The sequence below is a fragment of the Diplotaxodon limnothrissa genome, linkage group LG3 (genome assembly GCF_057381915.1).
Source record: "Diplotaxodon limnothrissa isolate DT_005_m linkage group LG3, D_limnothrissa_male_GT1.1, whole genome shotgun sequence".
In the NCBI taxonomy this organism is placed as follows: Eukaryota; Metazoa; Chordata; class Actinopteri; order Cichliformes; family Cichlidae; genus Diplotaxodon; species Diplotaxodon limnothrissa.
The window spans coordinates 29,639,056-29,660,873 of record NC_140598.1 but is presented as its reverse complement, the minus strand read 5'-3'; the positions used below and the strand labels follow the sequence as shown (position 1 = coordinate 29,660,873).

Genomic DNA, 21,818 nt, shown 5'->3' with positions numbered 1-21,818 from the left:
TGGAAATGCAGAAATAAAGTACAATGTAAAGGTGGCGCACTGCGACTACTATTAATTATTATCAATCTCACTGTAGACTACAATTGTGAAGGGACACATGAAGAAATCATGCTTTATTTACAGTTTTTATAGGCAAATATTAAATGTACTTTTACATAAGGGGAGAATACAAGCAATAAAAACATTAAAAATCTATATGACTGCATGTTCAACCAGTCACACAAATGTTAAAGATTCCTGATCGGTTCTAATTCAGCTTTAACTTCATCGGCCCTGAGATCAGAGAGATCACATTAGCTACTCATATTCACAGTGGAACTTTTAATATAAAGAGAATTCCACAAGAAATTAATTGTGCATTTAAAGCAAATTCAGTCCCACCTGCAGAGACGAACAGGATGCAGACAGAGAGCAAAGTCCAGCAGAGAGACGCAGATGTCACAGCACACATTTCTGCTTATCTAGCCCACACACAGATTATTAGAAAATTTTTCTTTAACCTCAAAGTGTCAGCCTGTGAGAACCAGTGTGTCCGTTCACAGCAGCTCATTGCCTTTTTCTCTTGAAGAAGGGAGAGTTGTGGGGCTACAACCATCCCATCAAAGGGTCCAACCCAACCCTCTGGGCAGCTTTACAAAGTCTGGAAATTTCAGTAAATTCAAGAATTTCTCCGGTTTCTCAATAGAAGGGAATAAAATGGTGCCGGGGAGGTTACAAAGGGGACAATGTTAAGAATTAAATACTACACATATAATTTTTTGTTGAAATACCAACTAGGATATAATATCTATAATATCAATAAATAACTTATACGGGATTAAAAATGCTGGAAAGGAAAGCACAACATCGCAAAGGTTACAAATTTAAATTCTAGATGCCTTCAATGAAAATAATAAAGGTGTTGCACGAAAAAAACAAAAAAAATAAAAAATATAAACTGATTCTGGGGGATCAGGTTGGTGGTTTTCAATGATTTTTCATGAAATGGCCCTTTAAATAACACAATACTTCTTTGGTTATTGTCCTAAGTGACTTTCTGCTTCTTTTCATTCTTCTTTCACCACGTTCATTTGATTTTTAGTTCTGTTCCGGATCCTATTAGGTCTCTTTTTCAATATATTTGAATACACAGTAAAGTGAAGGTAAATTTGTACCTTTAATCTTAATCCTTTTGATCCTTTCTTTCATTGATTTGTGTTTGATTTATGAATAAAAAAGGGAGCAGAGTCCAAGCAGACAGATGCAGCGACTCCAGCGACTGAGATAAACAGATCACTGACCAGCAAGGTTTTAACTGCTGCTTTAATAAACAACTTCATCCTCAGACAACCTTTCAAAGTTCACATTGGCTTCATGGATCATGAGGATAGTTTGTGTGTTGCAGAAAAACATCACTAACATATGTGCATAGAAGTGCACCGACAAAAGAAGTGCATGTGCAAGATGCACTCTGGTTAGTGCTGTTCTTAATGATGTCTGTAATTAATATTAGTGTATACTTTATTAATTCAGAATCAGAATCGTGTTTATTGGCCAAGTATATGTGGAGACACATACAAGGAATTTGGTTCCAGTAGAGGCAAGCACAGCCATGCAAATCACACGCGCACATAAACACACACGCACACACACACGTGTCTATATATACATTACACATGCATACACATACATACACAAAGCTGTGTAAACAAACTGTAAATAACCAATCTAAACTTATATACATAAAATACAGAAATGAATGAGGTGGAATGAATACCACAAAATGTACATAAGGTGCAGCTGCAGTCTGGCAGTGGGAGCAGTGTGGCAGGTCAACTGTTAAGAAGGGAGATGGTGAGGGGAAAGAAACTGATCCTGTGTCGGGTGGTCCTGGTCTGCAGGCTTCTGTACCGTCTGCCAGAGGGCAGCAGATCAAAAAGTCTGTGTCCAGGGTGTGAGGGGTCTGTGATGATTTTCCCTGCCCGTTTCCTGGTTCTTGAGAGGTACAGGTCCAGGATGGAGGGCAGGGGGGCGCCGATGATCCTTTCTGCTGCCCGTACAGTCCGCTGCAGTCTGCTCCTGTCCTGTTTAGTGGCTGCTCCATACCAGACTGTGATGGAGGAGCACAGGACAGACTCAATGACTGCAGTGTAGAACTGGATCAGCAGCTCCTGTGGAAGACTGTACTTCCCCAGTTGTCTCAGGAAGTACATCCTCTGCTGGGTCTTTTTGAGGATGGAGTTGATGTTGGTCTCCCACTTCAGGTCCTGGGAGATGGTTGTACCCAGGAACTTGAAGATCTTCACAGTTGACACAGGGCTGTCTGATATGGTGAGGGGGAGCAGAGTTGAGGGATGTCTCCTGAAGTCCACTGTCATCTCTACAGTCTTAAGAGTGTTCAGCTCCAGATTGTGCTGACTGCACCAGAGTACCAGCCGCTCAACTTCCTGCCGGTATGCAGACTCATCACTATCCTGAATGAGGCCAATGACAGTGGTGTCGTCTGCAAACTTTAGGAGTTTAACAGCCGAGTTCTTGGAGGTGCAGTCGTTAGTGTAGAGGGAGAACAGTAGTGGTGAGAGGACACATCCTTGAGGGGCACCAATACTGAGGGACCGAGTTTCAGAGGTGATCTCCCCCAGCCTCACTTGTTGCTTTCTGTCTGTCAGGAAGCTGGTGATCCACTGACAGGTAGCTGGTGATCCACTGACAGGTAGCTGAGTTCTGCATGCTTGCCCATGTTTCTTGATAAAAGGAGATAAGTTTACTTAGAGATGGGCCATGAGGACAACAACAAAAGAAAAGTCTGAAGTACATAAGCAAAAATAAATGGTATTGCAAAAAGCCAAAAATCCATCTTTTAAATGTTCTGTGAACATTTTATGTAAATGTGAGCATTAAACCTTCAGTTTATAGAGAGTTTGTGCCATTACTGGATGAAAATGTAATACAGATGTGTCAAATTATGTGTGTGTGTGTGTGTGTGTGTGTGTGTGTGTGTGTGTGTGTGTGTGTGTGTGTGTGTGTGTGTGTGTGTGTGTGTGTGTGTGTTGAACATTCATTAATTCTGAAGGTGTTTTCATAGCTGTCAGCTTTTTTAATGTCTGTAGAGACCGACTATCATGAGAAAGATCGATGGATCTGTTTGTGTCCCGGTCACCCAGAGGTACAGTCCTTATGACAGCAGCGGCTATAAGATATGATAGCAGCTGCTGCCAAGGCTCCTCTACCTCAGTCGAGGAAGAGCCTGCAGACTGAATGCAGTTCATGTCTCCTGTCTCTTCTTCTTCTCTATAAAACAGCTCAGTAGTGTGAGTTACTGAAGCACAATGAATAAATGACAACGTAGAAGATGTGTTTTAGCCTGATGATCTTGAATTTTTAAAATACATTTTCACAGACAGACAAATGTGAACTTTGCCACAGTTGCTGTTCCACATGTATGTAGTGTAACAAGATGGCCCACCTTACTGTATATGCTTTTGTCATGCAAATACAACTCCAGGCCACACCTCTTGTATTCCAAAGCTTACTGAAGGTTTTCTGATCAACTAACAGGATTTCTAGACAATCTTGTTTTTGAAGCTGGAGAGCTGCAGAATTCAGCTGTAAGATGGAGTGTACATGGTGGGGGTGGCCTTAAAGCATCATGTGGAATTTACCTGTGGGCGACAGGGACACAGACAGAATAACAGATCCTTTAGATGACAGTTGCTATAAAAACACTCCCATTACTAACACAACACACACAAAAGAAAACCTGTCTTGCAGAAAAGGTACAAAAAACATTCTGTGCTTAGCAAAACACCAGAAACGAAGAGAATCTGCTTGTGACGAAGAACACATTATGCTTTCATTAAGACATAACAGACTTTATTTAATCCCACACTGGGTCTGCCCTCCTCCTGGTGGGACATGCCCAGAACACCTCGATTGGCTCCTTTAGGTGAGGAGGAGTAGTGACTCTCCTCTGAGTATCTCCCCAATGTCCAAAGGCCTGACGTGTGTTAAACACGCGAATGAAAATGAGCTTACAATTTTTGTCTGCGTTAATAATATGACTGGGAAAAGGTGGAGTTGTTGGAGGTCTAATAATATTTCACATCAAGTATTTACAGTACAAGTTGAAATATATGAATTTGAAAGTATATGAACACATCTGCTCTGGCAACCTTTCAAATTTCTTTTTCAAATGAAATTGAATTGAATTTGGCATAATGTTGCAACATGTTCTCACTGCTGAGTGAACTCATCGTCCTCTTTGTGTTTGACTATCACATTTTGGAATGAGAGTGTAACAAACTGAATTTATTTACTTTTCTTTTATTTGAAGTTTAAATATGGCAATTTATCTTTCCACTTACATAATGAACACTTTTGTTGAAAGCACTGTAGCCCACCTCTCAATTTTAAATCCATGTAGACATTGAGGGTTCTCGGGAGGGGCCATGCTAACACCTGCTGCTCTCTAGCAGCAGCACCATGCTCTCCCTTGTTTTAAATGCACTTTAGAACAACACGCAGCAACACTACACATGAGCGGGAGGAGGGAGGTATGGGGTCTTCACACACCCCCGTTCTCTGCTAGCCATCGGGGCGGGGGGGCTGGGAGGAGATGTTGGCTGTCCGATTGGCCTCCCTGCTGCTGCGGAGCCTGGGACGGTCTGCTTGCCTCCACCCCGGGGGGAAGGGTAACATCTCTTGGGTCTGGGTTCTGTTTCCCCCTCTGGGGGCGAGGGTACCTGGACCCGGGGTATAGAGTATGTTTGGGGAGTGTGATTGTGTGTACATGTCCATTTATGTCAATCCTTACGTTGGGTGAGTGCTGAGTGTTTGTATATGTGTGCATGAGGGTGGGAACACATGTTTGTGTCTGTGTGTGCCTGTTTGTTTGTGTCTATATGTCAGGTCGGGTCTTAGACTCCACCTCTCTGGGAACTCCCAGGCCCTCCAAGGCCTATCTCCCCTCACCACACTCCCTGCCGGTGACTGATGCCCTCAGGGGTCGGTGCATTGGTGGTTCTTGGTGTCCGGGGCTGGGCACTCAGGTATGTACCGGCTCACTCCCGGTGGCTACCTGGCGGGGCCTGGCGCCTGTTGCTCGGTCAGGCCTCCTCCGGGGTGCCCTCCGGCCTCTGGGCCTGCAGCTCGGTTCACTCTGGCACAGCTGGCTGCCGGCAGAGCCGGCGGGCACGCCGGTGCAGCCCCCTCTGGCTTCTGCTCCGTGGCTACTGGGTGACGCCTCATCTGGGGATCCTCAGCCCTTCCCATGAGGGTGGCACGGATGCCCCTCCGGTGGTCCTCCTTGGGCTCTCGCACTCTGGGGCCTCTGGATGTCTGGGGCCTGGATGTCCTCCATGCCTGCTTCATGCCCTGGGGGACGGGGCTATGGCTCGCTACATCCTCTTGCAGACCATTACATGTGGAAACCATTTGAATACAAGCGCGCTGATCCACACAGGTATGCACACGGGTGTTCACTGCTCGTAGACTTAAATTACACCTTTCTTGGCTGCTACTTCAAAGCACATTGTGCGCTGTCTGTCCTGCGTGCTGCACAACAACATTGAATATTTAGTATTTACTGCTGTTTACACTTAGCTAGATTAATGCGATGGTGTTGTGTTTAGTATGTTGCTTTGGTTTTTTTGTTTTTTTGTTTTTTTTTTTGCTTGTTTTCTATTCTTCTCCTCTCAACAGGTGATCCAGGAGATTTTTTTTCTCCCCCCCTTTCTCACTGTCCCTCTCCCCTTCTGTTTTTCTTTTCCTTCCTCTTTCTTTCTCCCTTTCCTATCCCTCACTCATGTCTGTCCCGTCTGTAACATCTGAAAATAAAATATAATAAATAATAAAAACAAAGGTCGATCAAATGGACCAATACGGCAATGCCACGATGATCCATTTGGCAAAGTAAATCCATTGGGTATCCTTGTTGGTCTTCAGACAACAATTCTGATGGCTAAAGAACCAAATGGGACAGGCAAAAAAAAAAAAAAAAAAGAAAGCACTGTAGTCAGCGCACATGTGGAAATACACACTGCAAATACCTAAAAACAAGTTAGTCTGCTCTCTAAAATGACACTCCCACATGTTTATGTACCGGAGCATCATTTGCCCTTTGGGGTGTCATTTGAAGACTGACACGGAATACAGACTGAGAGAGCAGCTCATGGAAAAAAAAAACACCCGATGTCACACTGACTAGTGTTTGATCTAGTCAGGTTTAATTCTGTCCTTCCTAGGGAAAAAAAAACATTGTCGTTTTGAAATTTAGCACAGTTTTAAGGTGCATCAAGTTAGCTTTAGATGACGAGAAGTGGATGAAATGCCTCCTGGGCCATGGGCATCTCTCTGTTGGATTTTACTCTCTGTCTGCCTCCTGTTTGCCTCTACAGGTGAGACTGATCTTGCTTTAAGTTCAACAGGATTCACAACACAACCCTAGGAGCACCAGTTTTCTGTCTGATGCTTCCTGCTACTCCTGTTTCATTCATACTGTTTTATTTAAATCATTTTCTAACTCTGTGACTCTGTAGAGATTGAGGCTACGTCCACACGTACCCGGGTATTTTTGAAAACGCAGATTTTTCTATGCGTTTGCACCTTTTCTCCTCTGTGAGGTGTTCTCAAACATTGCCAGGTCTTTATCACTTGAGTTCTGTCTTGCTGGGGTCGCAGACTTCTGCAAAAAGTCTAATCGAACTCTGGGTTGGTTTAGGTGGTTTTGGAGGTATACTGCAAGATGCTGTAGATGCAGTGGCAGCAACAGTTGCAGTAGACACACTGGCACCTTCATTAATATCACACTCAACTGACTGTTTTATATTCCTATTGCACTGATGGGTGGACAGTTCTCAGGTGCCTGTGCAGGTTGTTTGTGGAGCCGGCTCTGCATGATATCTTTTTCTTACAGACTTTACACTCTGTCTTTGTTTTCAGTAAAGTTGAAATTGCTCCAGATTTTGCTTCTTTTCTTGGTGTCACTCATTTTTATTACCATGCCTTTCTAATGTGTTGATGTTGTGTCTTGTTGCCCCTGGCTCTCTTTCTCTCTTTCACACTCTGTTCCTATGCTACTGCGAGTGTCACCACCGCCCCTCCCCCCTCTGCTCAGCGCAAACACAAGGCTCAAGTGCGGTGTGAAGTGAAAAGAGTGAGACAGAGCGGGTAAGAGAAAGGGGAAAAGAAACACAGCTCGTTATTCGTTACTTCGTGTGGTGGCTATTGCGGAGCTTCCACAGATTCAGTAACATTAGCAAGTGGTGGAGGCAGCAGGTGGATGAGAGAAATGGTGAGGCGGCCTGAGGCGGCCGCTGTCCAAGTGTCAGGTGAACTTCAGGTAAGAAGTTATGACCTGCAGTCTATCTGGGTCAGTTCAGGTATAGTTTATTTTAGTTATGCTGACTTTTCTGTAGCATAACTACGAAAAAGTCAGTACTATTTCTCTTGTGGAAATATGGACATTATTTTTTTCCTTTCTAATCGTAGGTGGCACAGTGCACTTGAGGCAAGTAAGCAAGCTAGAAGACTGGCACTCTTGCTGGGTATCCAGTTACGGAAGCAACACATTAACAAGAGAATTCTGAGTAAAACCAAAGTTACTTTCCTGAGTAACTAGTTACTCTGAAAGTAATGACTAACTTGAAGTAACTGAGTTACTTTTGATAGAAGTAACTAGTAATGTAACTAAGCTACTAATTTAAAGTAACTTACCCAAAACTGCTCACTTCAAAGATACGGCTCTAAGAGCAGTTTCGTTCACGACCGACACATCACCCTTGACCCACCTGCTTTCCAAGGTAGGTGATGGTTGCATGATGCATGTGGCGCACGACCGACTGTAAGCAACAACATGTTTTTTTTTTTAAAACCAGGCCAAAAGAAGTTGCTCAGCACTCAGTAATACTTTTTATTGCACCTTAGAACACACATGCATCAACACTACAATGAGCGGGTGGAGGGAGGTTTGGAGTCTTCTCTCACCTCCATTCTCTGTGACCTGCTGGAGCGGGGGGGCTAGGAGGAGGAGTTGGCCGTCCGACTGTGGTCTGGAGTGTGGGGCCTCCCTGCTGCTGCGGAGTCGGGGCGGTCTGCCTCTCCCCACCGCAGGGAAAAGGGTAAAACCACCTGGGTCTGGGTGCAGTTCCCCACTCCAGGGGCAAGGGTACCTAGACCCGGTTCGTAGAGTACGCTTGGGGAGTGTGATCGTGTGTACAGCATCTCTTTATGTCTGTCTCCACGTTGGTTGAGTGTGGAGTAAGTGCATATGAGAGCATGAGGGTGGGAATGGATGTTTGTATCTGTGTGTGCCTGTATGTCTGTGTCTATATGTCAGGTTGGGTATCAGACGCCACCTCTCTGGGGACACCTCAGGCCCTCCAAGGTTTGGAGGCCTATCTCCACCCACCACCACTTCCCTCAGACATCGGTGCGTTGGTGGTTCTTTGTGTCTGGGAGTGGGCGTCCAGGTACACACCGGCTCACTCCTTGGCGGCCGCTTATTGGGGCCTGGGGCTCGCTCGGGCCACTTCGGAGGTGGGATGCCCCCGGCCTCTCGACCTGGGGCTCGGTCACTCAGGCACAGCTGGCTGCCGGCGGAGCACATGGGCGCGTCACTGCAACTCCCCCTGGCTTCTGCTCCGCGGCTGCTGGGTGAACCCTCATCCGGGACTCTCCTCAGCTCTTTCTGGGACAGTGGCGCGGCTGCCCCTCTGTTGGTCTTCCTTGGTCTCTTGTGTTCTGGGGGCCTCTGGATGTCTGGAGTTTTGATCTCCTCCATACCTGCTTCATGCCCTGGAGGACGGGGCTGTGGCCCCCCCACACCCTCTAGCAGATCGTTACATGAAGGAACCTTTTAAAAAAACAAGCGCGTCCATGCTCACAGGTGTACACACGGGTGATCACACCCACAAACTACACCCCTTTTGGCTCCTACCTCAAAGCACACTGTGTTCTGTTGATCTTATGTGCTGCACAATAATGTTTAATATTTAGTATTTACTGTCATATTCCCAAATATCATTGTGATGTTGTTTATTCTATTACTCTTGTTCTCTTCTGCTTGCTTTCTTTTTTCTTTCTCAACAGGTGATCCAGGTGATCGATATATGCATTTTGTTTTTCCTTTTTTTGTTTTTTTTTTATTTTTTATATTATTTTTTTTTTCCTGCCCATTCTGTTGGTTTTTGTTTTTTGCCCTTCTCCCCCGTCCCTCTTCTCAGCTGTTTCTCTTTCCCTCTTTCTTTCTCTCCTTCTTTCTCCAGTCAAGTCTGTCCCGTATACAGCAAGTGAAAATAAAATAAACAATAAAAGGTGAATCAAATGGACCATTATGGCAAGGCTGGGTTGGTCAATTTGGTAAAGTAAATCCGTTGGGCATCTTTCTTTGCCTTTAGACAATAATTCTGATGGCAAAAGAGCCAAACGGGACAGGCAAAAAAAAAAAAGTAATACTTTTTATTTATTCCGAGATGCCATGCCCATATCATGTGCTAAGCTTAGCACCCGATCACGATGATGGGATGGTACCACCACCTGCATGACGTTCAATGTTCCACTAATCTGAGGACCACCACCTCGTGAGCAGGCCATCCTGCAGTAAAAAACGGGGAAGGGTTGCGCTTTGCCCAGAAGCGATAGTGGCGGCAAAACAGGAACTCAAAGACTTGCCATTTCTTTGAGTTCCTTTGAGGCCTTTTGTTGTGGGCAGTCTGAGGTACACCTGTGCACTACTCATGATGTCAGATCAGCATCCTGATGTGGCACACCTGTGAGGTGGGATGGATTATCTCAATATGGCAGATGTGCCCACTACCACACATTTGGACTGATTTGTGACCACTGTTTGGGAGGGATGGTTATATTGTGTATCTGGAATGAATTTTAGGTCTCTACGTCCATCCCATGGGGAATGGGAGCAGTAACAAAGGTGTTGCGTTTATATTTTTGTTGAGTGTATGTATCTATATTTATATATATACACTATGTACACACACACACACACAACCATGCATGTGTTTAGGTTCCACTGACAGTTTAGGAATGCTTTAAACTGGATTTGAGTTTATTTGTATTTATAAGAGGGCTACACTGTTGTTTATGGTCAATTGATGCCCTCCAGCATAAAAGATTTCAAAGATTTTTTTTATTAGCTGCAATGTGATGTAGCATCCTCAGACAAATAACACATGGGATTTTAATTTCTAAGTTGTTCTAACACTTTCATACTTAAAAGTTAGATCAGCGCATGGAAAAAGATGTTCAAATCCACCATGACAGAATGACTTGAACTTAATTCCCACATTTGGCACACATCAGGAAATAATCATGCTTCATCACTGCTGGAATTACTCCATTTAGGAGACGACACTGCCTGAGCAGAGCAGCAGGAGGCTCAGTCAAATGTCACTTTACACTACAGAGCAGGCGGGTTACAGACCGTCGATCTGACTAGTGACACATTTTTATCACCAGTAAATAATTAGAGTAATTAACCCTTGTGGTGTTCATATTTTTGTTACTCAGCCAGTGTTCATGGGTCTGGTGGACCCGCGAGAGTTTTGGCTTTCCAAATTAACACTATCAAACAATTTTATGTTAAATTACTCAACAGATGTTTACTTCATCCCCATTACAAGCCATATGAACAGCAAACATGGTTAATTTTTTCCCTTTACCTTTGTTAGATCACATTTATGAATTAATGTGCTTCTTGTGGTTTTTTTTTGGTTTTTTTTATAAAATGTTATAAAAAAAATAAATCAGTTATAATCAAGTGGAATGAGTGGAAAGACACAACACATTTACACGTGAAGCAATATGTTTCACAACTAAATGGGATCAGCTGCTCATCAATGGTGACATTAGGCCCAGGGTTGTAAAACAGGGGGAGGTGCATGGTGCACACACTTATCCCACACTGTCCTGATGGCAGCTAGCTTGTCTCTCTGCAGTCGAGCTGGTCTGTCGTCTCGGTTATCAAAACGGATAATCCTGGAAATTTTGTGGAAGTTTTCCAGAGACATTGATGCATGGAAAGGTTCTTGCCGGTTTCTGCATCCCACAGGGATTCTGTGGATTCCCCTTTGGACCTGAAAACTCCTGCAAGGATAAGAACCCCAAAGTAGGCCTTTGGGGTTCTTAGATGAATTTGGTCCATCTCCTTCCACCTCTCTCCAAAAACACACCTTCCTTCTAGATTACTGCAATCCAGAAAAATTTTCTGGATGGAATCTGGGATGAAAAGCTCAAATGAAGACTTGATGTCCTGCACATGAGTACCTGTCAGTCGTGTTGGCCCTGGCTTATCACAGTAACAGCTCTGCAGGGTGGCTCATTTCTTGGGCAAGAAGACCATTCAATTTCACCAGTTATTGACATCCATATTTCTTCACTTGCTGTCTGGTGGGCTTGTTCTGGTCCTGGAGCTGGCTGCAGATGGGGTACTCGTCTTCGTTTTGTTACTAAATGGTGCTCAACCTCATCCTCTTCTTCAAAGTCACTGTCAGACTCTGAATTTTCAGAAATGTGAAATATTCTGAAACCTCTTTGTCAACATCATCATCAGAAGCTCCTCTCTCTTCCAAAATCAATTGGATGGCCCTCGCAGCAGATAATCTTTTGCCATCTTGATCAGTTGTGATAAAGAACCACACTGGCAAAGTCTTATTTATAGTATTATGCCCCTAATTTGCAGGTGGGACAGGGTATGAGAAAATAAAATTTGGATCCCTCAAGAGAGAGGGTAAAATGTGCAGGAATGTAAGAGCAGACGGTGTTGGTAGTTGAATTTTCAACAATGTTGCAACTTTGTGCGAGAGCAGGACGGGAAGAAAACACTATCAGCAGCACCAGAAAGGAGAAAGACAGAGTGTGGGAACACAGGACCTACACTTTCAACACTTTTATTAGACCTGGGTCCAGTGGACCCGAGCACCTTGTATGTAATGTAAATGCGTGGGGGGAGGTACAGTATGAGGTCATTGAAAATTAGTTCGGATTTATGTTCTTCACAGAAAATAAGCCAAAGCCAATGAATTTCAGGTTGAAAAAATAATTGTTTAATTTTTTTTTTGAAAAAAACTGAAAACAGGTCTCACAGACCCGAACACCATACAAGGGTTAAATGTTTTGAAAAATTTTTGATAACAATTTCAGCACCCCAAATGAAAAATAAAATAGAATCAAACATAAGAATTCTGTAATCGTTGTCATCTGTTTTGTCCAGACACATAAAGTATATGTTTAAATAGTTAAACATATACAATTACAAATATACTCTATTTGTAATTTAATAATTGATTTACCAGGTGAAGTTGAGTTTAGGGGTTCAGTGAAGTGACATCATCAACACTTTGTCATAACACTGATTTGTAACTTTTTAAATACTTACTTACCTGTGCTTGAAGCCTGTAACAGAAAGAGAAAGACCACACGTACAAACAAACCAACTTTACAGTTTTTCTCAGTTGCTTTGGTGCATTTCTCACAACAGAATTGATCTCTGCACCACTACTAAGGCTCTTCTCAAAACAATTAGTGCAAACTGCAAAACATGGTGGATAACTTGCAAAAGTGAGTCACTTCATCAAAAAGAAAAGTCAGTTGTTCAAAATAAGTAGTCAATGCTTCAAAAGCAAGTCCCTTAATCAAAACAGATAATACATTCATCAAAAGCAAGTACTTATATCAATCAAAGTGTCAGGGCTGTCACAATTACAAGTCATTACACCAGCACCTTTGGTCACAAAATCAAATGGTTTGAACATGTTCTCATTGTGACGGATTTCTTTGTAGGTGCTTCCCAATGACATGTCAAGTCTGGACAGCATGCATGGCATGTTGAAAACCATAAATTGTAAAGGAAAATCAAGACACTCCATATGCACTCTTGATAATATTTAATTGAAACTGTTCACAGCATTGTGCAAACTGGGGAAATACAGTAAATCAAACATTTTACAGCAAACATAAACTCACTTAGACAGTAAACCTCACTCCAGTGGTTATGAAACAAAAAAACAAAACTGAAAAACAGACACTGCTGCATATCAATCATTGATATCTAGACGCTCCCGTCTGTCTGCCCACATATTTGCATCAACATCACAGCGAATGTCAGCTCTATCGATGCATCGGGGAAAGTATCTTCTGGAGTGTCAACTCCACCCTCTGCAGGACTCTGCTGTGATGTCATCACAAGCTGCATCCATAGCTGCTAGCAGGGTCATTTGGGTATGTGGATGCCTGTCATATACCTTCCACCTCCAGGAAGAGAAAAACTCCTCAATTGGATTTAGGAATGGAGTGTAAGGAGGAAGAAACTCCATAAGCATCCTGTCGTGTGCTGCAAACCACTGCCCGACTACAGCAGAGTGATGGAAGCTAACATTATCCCAAACCACTACATACATTGTCCGATTGTCACCAGGATCATCCCTTTCATTTTGTGGGATTAGGTCCCTATAAAGAGCGTCCAGAAAAGCCAACCGGTGTTGTGTATTGTATGCACCAATACGAGGAATATGGGTGTGAATGCCATTTTCTGAGATTGCTGCACACATTGTAATATTTCCTCCTCGTTGGCCTGGGACATCAATGGTGGCTATTTCTCCAATGTGATTTCGTTCACGCCTTTTGCAAGATTGAATCCCGCTTCGTCAAGATATACAAACGTTTGCAGGGGTTTCATGGAAACTCCTTAAAAATAGGGTTTTCAAAATGGGTGTACAAAGTGTTTGACAAGATGTTCAACAATTTTGAGTGCACTGACACAAGCAATGAAATGAAGACTATTAGTTGTAAGGACAATGACTATTCAGCCGGTACAAGTATAAATAATTGTGACATTCATGATAAAAGAAAGGAGATAGTGATGAATAGCAAGTCAAAAGTGACCATTCTTTAGATATTTGTACTTACTCAACTGCTTCATGTCCAAAGGCATTTGCCTTTGGACGCAATGAACATGAAACCGCCACAAGGTTGTGCCAAAACGACTACATGTTGTGGAGGTTGAACTAACTGTTGTGCAAAGTTTAATTCTGTTGTGAGAAATGCACCAAAGCAACTGAGAAAAACTGTAAACCCTGTGTGCTGTACAACAAAGGGGAAAGGACAAAAGGACCCACTACCAGGAAGGTCCCACAGCTACTTGCTTGTCCTTGCTTACTAAGAAATCCACTGCAAGGACATTAATATTTTTAAACAAATGTAAAAATGATACGGTACTTGGCACTAGGTGCTGCAGCTGCTGTGTGTGTGTGTATGTATCTGAGAGAGATTTTGCTTCGTCGTGGAGTGAATGAGGGCAAGAACTTTCTGTCCTGTTAAACCAGTTGGTGCAGCTTTAATCTGATCTGGAATCAGTCCAAAGAATATACGTATAAGATTTTTATCACGGTATTTACGTGTTTCATGCGTCATCAATGAGATGTTGTTGTTATACTTTGCAGGAGCATGAACAGAACCTGTGATGTGTGCATATGTGCACGAGTTTTAAATAACTTCAGCTTTTATCATTTATCGTTCACCTTTTGTTATTGTAACATAGTTACTTTACAATAATAGTATCTTGAGGTAACTGTTGTTGTAAGTTGGTGCTATATAAATAAGTAAGTACTGTAATTACTTGCTTACTTAGTGATACTTACTTACAATATAAATAAACATATTATGTTATTCAAAATAAAATAAAATAAAATAAAAAATACTTTATTACAATGTTCATGATTAGGGAAAGTCAGTAACATGGTGGACCAGTATTGCCTATATTAACTCATCTCTGTGTTTGCTGTGGGAAATGGGCACTAGTATGGGAGTTGTTTGTGTGTTTCACAACTGCTGTGAGCAAGCTGTGTGTTGGATTAATTGAAGGCAGGTGTATTTGATTGTACTGATCCTCTGGTCTACTTATAGTCCACACTACAAACACTGATGTGATATTTTGTCTCTCTGTGTAGGCCAGGGCCTAGTATATGCTGCAGCCTAAAGGCAGAGTTTGTCTGCTGAGGCCGGGGTGATTGCTGGATTACTACTTTCAGGGTGCTGGGTGGAGGACAACTGCTGTTCACTGTTACAGCTGTTGGCATGTGTAGTGTAGCTGACTCTTGGACTGTGTGTTTGATCCCTATTGCAAGTGCGAAACTGGACTATTTTAGCCCTTCATTTTTATGATCATTGTCCTAATAAATTATCTTTTTGAATTTTATTGGTTGTCATCACTCCCACATCTGTATCTGGAAGTCCCATGGGATCTTGGCTTGGTCATTCTCAACTATCTCGGGACTTCCAGGCCATACTTGTCACAGATGTTTCTGTATATTATGCACAGCACCTTTGTTATGGTGTTCCCTGTATGCCTTGACTGCTAGCACCATGTACCAGCTGCTTTGCGCTGGATTGTCTCACTACTTCTCTCTGTTGGTGGTACATACCATACAGGGACCTGTCCTTCTATGATGACTCCTCTCCTCGCTCCTTCTTCTTTCTCAGGTTTTTGCTGCCTGATGCAATAACTAATCACATGGCCAGTTGTGGCCACCCTCCTAATGTACTCATGGATCTCTGTTGTTTCATCCAGGATATTGGCTCTGGCACTCACAAGGGGGGGGGGGGGGGGGGGGGGGGGCTCATTCACTCCTGCATATAGCTTTATGTCATCCATATAGACATGGTTGCTGACAGTATCTGTAGCCAGTCTTGGTAATGATCACTCCCCAGTGGGGACGAAGAATCTCCTTAACGCACTTGCAAGTCTAATAGCAGTTTTACGGTTTTTCTTTTCAGTTTTAGGACAATAAATCATCAAGTTGACCTGGAAGACTTGGTCAATGTAAAACAAATGTTTTGACTGTTAATATGAACCCACTCTACAGCCCTAAATTTTTTTAGAATTAAATCAAAAGTACTTGAGTAATAGTGTTTACTGACAGAAAGGATGACACCCATGTAATTCTTGGGTGGAGACAATGCATTCATCAGGGCATCAGTTAAAACACACACCTCAAATAACTAATGAAAGAAAAGAAGTCAGTCTGCTCTCCCACAAAGGCACTCCCTGTTATTTTTATATACGAACGTCATTATCTTTGGTATTGTTTTTTAAATAGTCCCAGATTTCATAATCAACATCAACTCCTCTTTCCTCATGAGACAGTCAGAGAGAGAGGTTGAAAATAAGCATGCAGAGCTGATATGACACTGACCAGTATTTAACCTAGTCAGATTTAAAACATAGTTATTCTGTTCTTCCTGGGGGAAAAAGGCTTAATCATTTAGAATAGTTTTATTTAGCTTTGAATGAGCAGAAGTGGATGAAATGCTGGCTGGGAAAAGCTCGTCTCTCTGCCAGATTTTACTGTCTGTCTGCCTCCTGTTTTCCTCTACAGGTGAGACTGAACTTGCTTTACAGTTTTTTACAGACGCTAGGACACATTTCTCAATACTTAGGTCACTTTTGCAAAACTCTTCACACAATTCTCCTAACTGACCCTCAGCTTGGCAAAGCAGTTCATTTCACATTCAAAATGCACTACAACTACCAAAACACTTCATTCAGGTCTCAAATAAACACATTCCTCCAGAACACTAGCAAAGGTTGACAGCCGACAAACACACTTTGTCACCCACAAAACAATGACCTAAAAAACACTAACAACATGTAGCATTACACAGTGTTTTCCTGTGTAAAACAAGGACACATCTCTGTTTATGATTTCAATATATGTTACTGGAATGAATCAGACATCATGCAGAATTCGTTAATATTTGTTTATGTATTTTTATGTTTTTGCACTAAGTAAATGGCCTGCATTTGTATAGCGCTTTTCTAGTCCCTAAGGACCCCAAAGCGCTTCACACTACATTCAGTCATCCACCCATTCACACACACATTCACACACTGGTAATGGCAGCTACATTGTAGCCACAGCCACCCTGGGGCGCACTGACAGAGGCGAGGCTGCCGGACACTGGCGCCACCGGGCCCTCTGACCACCACCAGTAATCCCAAAATACAAGAATTTGTATACACACCATCCACTGATACACATACAATAGTAATGCTAATCTACTCGGTCTCCTCCATTTGGCCACAGGTTCTCATCCACATCACATCTTATGTCATCTAGGGCAATACACCTAGGAAATAATCTTCTGGCTGCCAGAATTGAAGGAGTAACACCTGTGTAGATGTTCATCTACGATGAGAATAAGCTGTGGCTGGTTAAACTGCATTTTTAGATTTAAAATATGTTTCAATAAAATATTGCTGTTGGATTTTGCTGTCTTTTCAAGTTTTGCATTGTGTTATTGTTTTGACCATGAGTTTAACAGTTTTGAAAACAGTATGTAAGCACATGCAAAATGTCCTGTATGTACAAAGATTTTTGGCAGTTGTTGTGTCTGAGTGAGAAGATGATTCATGAAATTTGAGAGATGTAGTCATTGAATGCATTTTGTGCCAAAACAATGATAACTGGTCCTCAGTTTAGCCCACATGGACTTCTGTTGTGCTCACTGTGTGAGGAGTTTTGCAAACGTGACCTAAGTATTGCGAAATGTGTCCTAGCGTCTGTAAAAAAAATGTAAATTCAAGAGGATTCACAAATAGAAACACACAATGAAGAGCCATGTTTGGATTCTTGCTGTCTATGAGTACATGACACGATCAGATGCTACTGAGGAGTTTTTAAAGATCTGAGCCCCTGCTCCAGAAAGTAGAGTCAGTGAAAGTTCTGATTCTGTTAACCCTTAGATATGGTTGAGAAAATGGGTTCATTTAAACTCCAGAGACTGCAGCTGCTGAGGGTGCACTACTGCTGAACCTTTGGATGGCTCTTTTGATGTTTTCAGCTAAATCGTGTTTGTGCTGGTAGGCAAGAAGTGAAGCAGCTCATGGCGGTAAGAAGAACCGGACCACTACTGCACACTTTAGCACTGGAGGTTTTTGTAAAGCTTTTATTTTGGTATTTCCATTGACCGGTAATATAAATTTGCATGTTAGCTAAATATTTAGTTTCCTGTAATATTTAGATTACATTTAAAATTGTGTTTTAAATATACAAAGTAACAAATATTTTAGTAAATGTTGTACGCGTTAGCTCCTTAACTCGTTAGCACTGTGCAGCACCATGCACGGGGCGATTCACGTTAACTCGCTAACGAGATTTGCCGCATTAATATGGTTATGGCGTTTATGTCAAAGGTTTATGAATGAGAGGTCTGGAAAATGCTATCAAAACACATGTTGAAATCAAGTTCTTGTTTTTCTCAATTAGAGTTGCATCGCTTCCCTTTTTAAGGTTAACTTGAAATTCACCATTTTTGAACTTCTATCAGAAATTTCATCAGAGCTCCAATAACACCATCGTTTCATGTTATTAAAAAATCTACAACCTCATTTTCATTCAAAGGAGTTGATCTCAGACATACATGAGCCTAAGTTTTAAGGGACTGTCTACAAATTGCAACACTGAAAAATAAACAATTAAAACAGAATATTAAGAAATATTAACTAAAAAACTCTGCTTTCAAACACTATAGAGTAAGAAAATTCATTTCATACCAGGTATTCAGTATAGTGACCCCAACTGTGTTATCTACCACGCTGATAGTGTTGCGAAATCAGTTTTACCCCGGTTCTTTTTATTCCTCGAGCATCCAGAGATGGCACCGGACTCAGTAGTCATTTTCACAAAACCTTTATTCATCTTTACTCATCTTTACTCATCTTCATTTATCCTCATTTAAGCATGCATCTTCTAGAAGGGAAGACTTGCCAGGCCGGTGCCCCTCTGCAAAATCTTCACCCCTTTGTTCGTTACAGCCAGCTTTATAGAGGCGTCCCCATCATAAAACCCCCCACAGTGTGCTGCCAACTCTGTCTGTGTCTATGTGCACGAGCACATGAATGCCTACATGTGCGCGTTCCCTCGTGTCTATGTGAGCGCTCGTGTGTGACTGTGTACGCATACCTGTGTGTATGTGTGAGTGCACATGAGTGAGTGTGCATGTGGATGTGTGTGCGTGACAGTTAAAACACTGTGGGTGTAGGTGACTCCCTAGAGGTCATAAAACCCCTCTCCCTTCCAGACCACAGTTATCCAGTTACAAATGTTGAGACCCCCACCCAAACATTCTCTGGGGAATTTCCACTCAGCATTAACTCCTCTCTGTTTTACTTTCACAGTTCAAGTGGGGGAGGGGTCTCCTACAATCTACTCCTAAGTTCACGACAGAGTCAGGCCTTTATTATATTGAGGGCAGCGTCAGTGTCTCTACAATAGTCAAAGGAGCTTGCAAAGAAAAGCATCTGGACTTCACCTCTCATCCGAGAAGCTTCTTCAGTTCTAATGTCAAATGGTGGAGAGTCCCAGATATAAACCTAGTGGGAGTGACCCCCCACAGAGGGACAAAAGGACCCCCTGATGATCCTCTAATCGCCTGAGCCAAGGTGGGAAACTGGGCGTGGGTCCCAATCCGCCAGAGTTTTGGGTGTGTTCATTGTGAAACCTGGCCCCACCTTATCATGCGAATTCCTGAGGTCAGATGGCCCAGGATGTGAGTGGGCATTAAGGCATCTGGGAAGGGATCTCAAAACTGGATTATAGATGGCAGAGAGTTGGTGTCGTAAACCCCCACCTCTGTTCAAAGATGGTCGCTCACAGTGGACATAGATGGCTTCTTTCACTCCTCTTTCAAACCATCTGTCCTCTCTGTCCAAAATGTGAACATTGGCATCCTCGAAAGAGTGACCTTTATCCTTAAAATGCAGATCTGTGTACAGCTGTTGAATGTGTAATGACTGTTTCCTATCTGTGTTGTTGTTGTAAGTCTGGTTTGTCAACATATCCTGTTTGTTCATAATAATAATAAAACAGGTCCTTCTGATCTTACTGCAACAGTGAGTCTGAAATAAGGCTTTAAAACGGTTTTATTTAAAATAAGGTATATATTTCAACACTTTGGCAAATCTACACATAAACTAATCAATGATGTATGCATGCTTGCCAAAGCTAACACACACTTATCTGAGATGAAAACTTAAAGTAAACATTTTTGTGGGTAATTGTTAGAATACTCAGTATTAACTATTTATTATAAATGTTCCCTCTGATTTAATTGAATGTATTTACATACTGCAGGAACTCACGGTGTGTCAGATACTTCTATCTCTCACCATATCTCAGATTAAAAAGACTTTTTAGTTCAGCTGAGCTCTGCGGGCTCTCTGTCTGTGAACTAATAAGGTTCTCCCCTGTTTCAGATGGGAAAATCATCAAAGCTGAGTCTGGACAGAATGTGTCTCTGCCATGTCAAACTCCAAACATCAGCATGCCCATCAGAGCTGTGGAGTGGTTGAGACTTGACCTGCAGGAAGGACATGTTCTCATGTACCGGGGTGAGCAGTTTATTTCATTCAACCAGCTTCCATCGTTTGTGAACCGGGTGGATCTGCAGGACAGACAGATGAAGGACGGAGACGTGTCTTTGACTCTGAAGGATGTGACGAGTGATGACACTGGAACATTTCAGTGTTACGTGGTCCAGAGAGGAACAAATGGCAGGAAAAGCATTTTTGAGTATATCAGCACCGTCTACCTGAGAGTTGTTCCTCCAGGTGAGTCATTTAGAAGAGGAAATGGATTCTGTTCTGTTCTTCACTCATCACCTACCTGACAACTGACACCTCACACCTGTTTCTCACCTGCAGGTCAGACAGGAGGACACAGGAAAGGCAAAGGGAACGAGGATGTATCCTCTGGACTGGACTTTTGTTTAACAGTTAGTGTTATACTTGTTACGCTAGCTCTTGCTTTTTTTATGACCTTCACAATACCCAAAACACAGGAGAAGAAGATTTGATCCAGACCTCAGATGACTCGACAGGTGAACCTTAAGTCACCTACCCACTAAACATTGGACATGGGATAGACGTGCAGATCATGTCTATACTGGGTCCATCAGTCCATGACCAATTCTGAACATCTATATATCCAAACTAGGTCCACAACTTGAAAGACCTCATCTGGTGTTACAGAAATGGCAGATAAAAGTCACTCCGAGGTCACTTTGCTCAGTGGGTTGTAGATGTCTAACACCTGAATTTATTTAATAATGTCTTTAGTGTTTCTTTAGAAACATTATTAAAAAGATTAAAAAAAATAAATGAATGAAACAAAGTGTTTCCTTTTCCAAGATTGTTTAGCTGTTAAAAAGCAATCATTTAAATCAAAGCTGGATGTAGTCAAGTCTTCATAGAGCAGCCAGTCCCAAATGACTGCTACAATCCACTTTCACCAAAACTTATTTTTTATTTCCAGAATTATTTATATCATTATGTTTTCATTTATTAATTTGATGATTAAATTTTTTGGGAAGCAGTGTGTGACACCTATAAATGTATGATAACATACATCATGTTGAAACAGGATTTCTACATGATCTAGTCCTCACTCATTTTGTTTCTATACTGTACATACAGCCTGGTATATATTTCTTTGGGAGACGGTGGAATATGTTTGTCACTGTCAGACGTTGTGTATTGTTGTATGTGTTCAGAGATAAAGAGAGTTTACAAAGTGAATAATAAGCAGGTTAATCAGTGTTAGTGAATCTGCTCAGATATATTATTGAAGCTGCAGAGCAGGAGGATTTAGTTGTAAGTTACACTGCATGTAAAAGGGATTGTGGAGCAGGGAAATTATTTTACTGCTATTGTTAAAAATCATTATTACCAGCATAATATAATCTGCAATATGATCATTGCTCTAACAATGTAACAGATAGCTTTAAGATGGCCTTAAGATGTTTATGATGATGTTAACTTTGTATTCCAG

The 21,818-nt window shown here is 42.1% G+C and overlaps 1 protein-coding gene across 1 annotated transcript; it reads left to right on the top strand.

Annotated features, from left to right (window-relative positions):
- Positions 1–16,297: 16,297 nt before the first annotated feature.
- LOC146635283 (butyrophilin subfamily 2 member A1-like) lies at positions 16,298–20,844 on the top strand. Its single transcript, XM_085346436.1, has 3 exons — positions 16,298–16,367; positions 20,246–20,599; positions 20,693–20,844. The coding sequence occupies exons 1-3, from the start codon at positions 16,298–16,300 to the stop codon at positions 20,842–20,844; spliced, it is 576 nt and encodes a 191-aa protein (XP_085202562.1).
- Positions 20,845–21,818: the final 974 nt, after the last annotated feature.

Coding starts and splice junctions, on each gene's coding strand:
- LOC146635283 (XM_085346436.1), top strand. CDS start 16,298: ATGCTGGCTGGGAAAAGCTCGTCTCTCTGCCAGATTTTACTGTCTGTC. Junction 16,368..20,245: donor CCTCCTGTTTTCCTCTACAG/GTGAGACTGAAC, acceptor CCCCTGTTTCAG/ATGGGAAAATCATCAAAGCT. Junction 20,600..20,692: donor CCTGAGAGTTGTTCCTCCAG/GTGAGTCATTTA, acceptor TCTCACCTGCAG/GTCAGACAGGAGGACACAGG.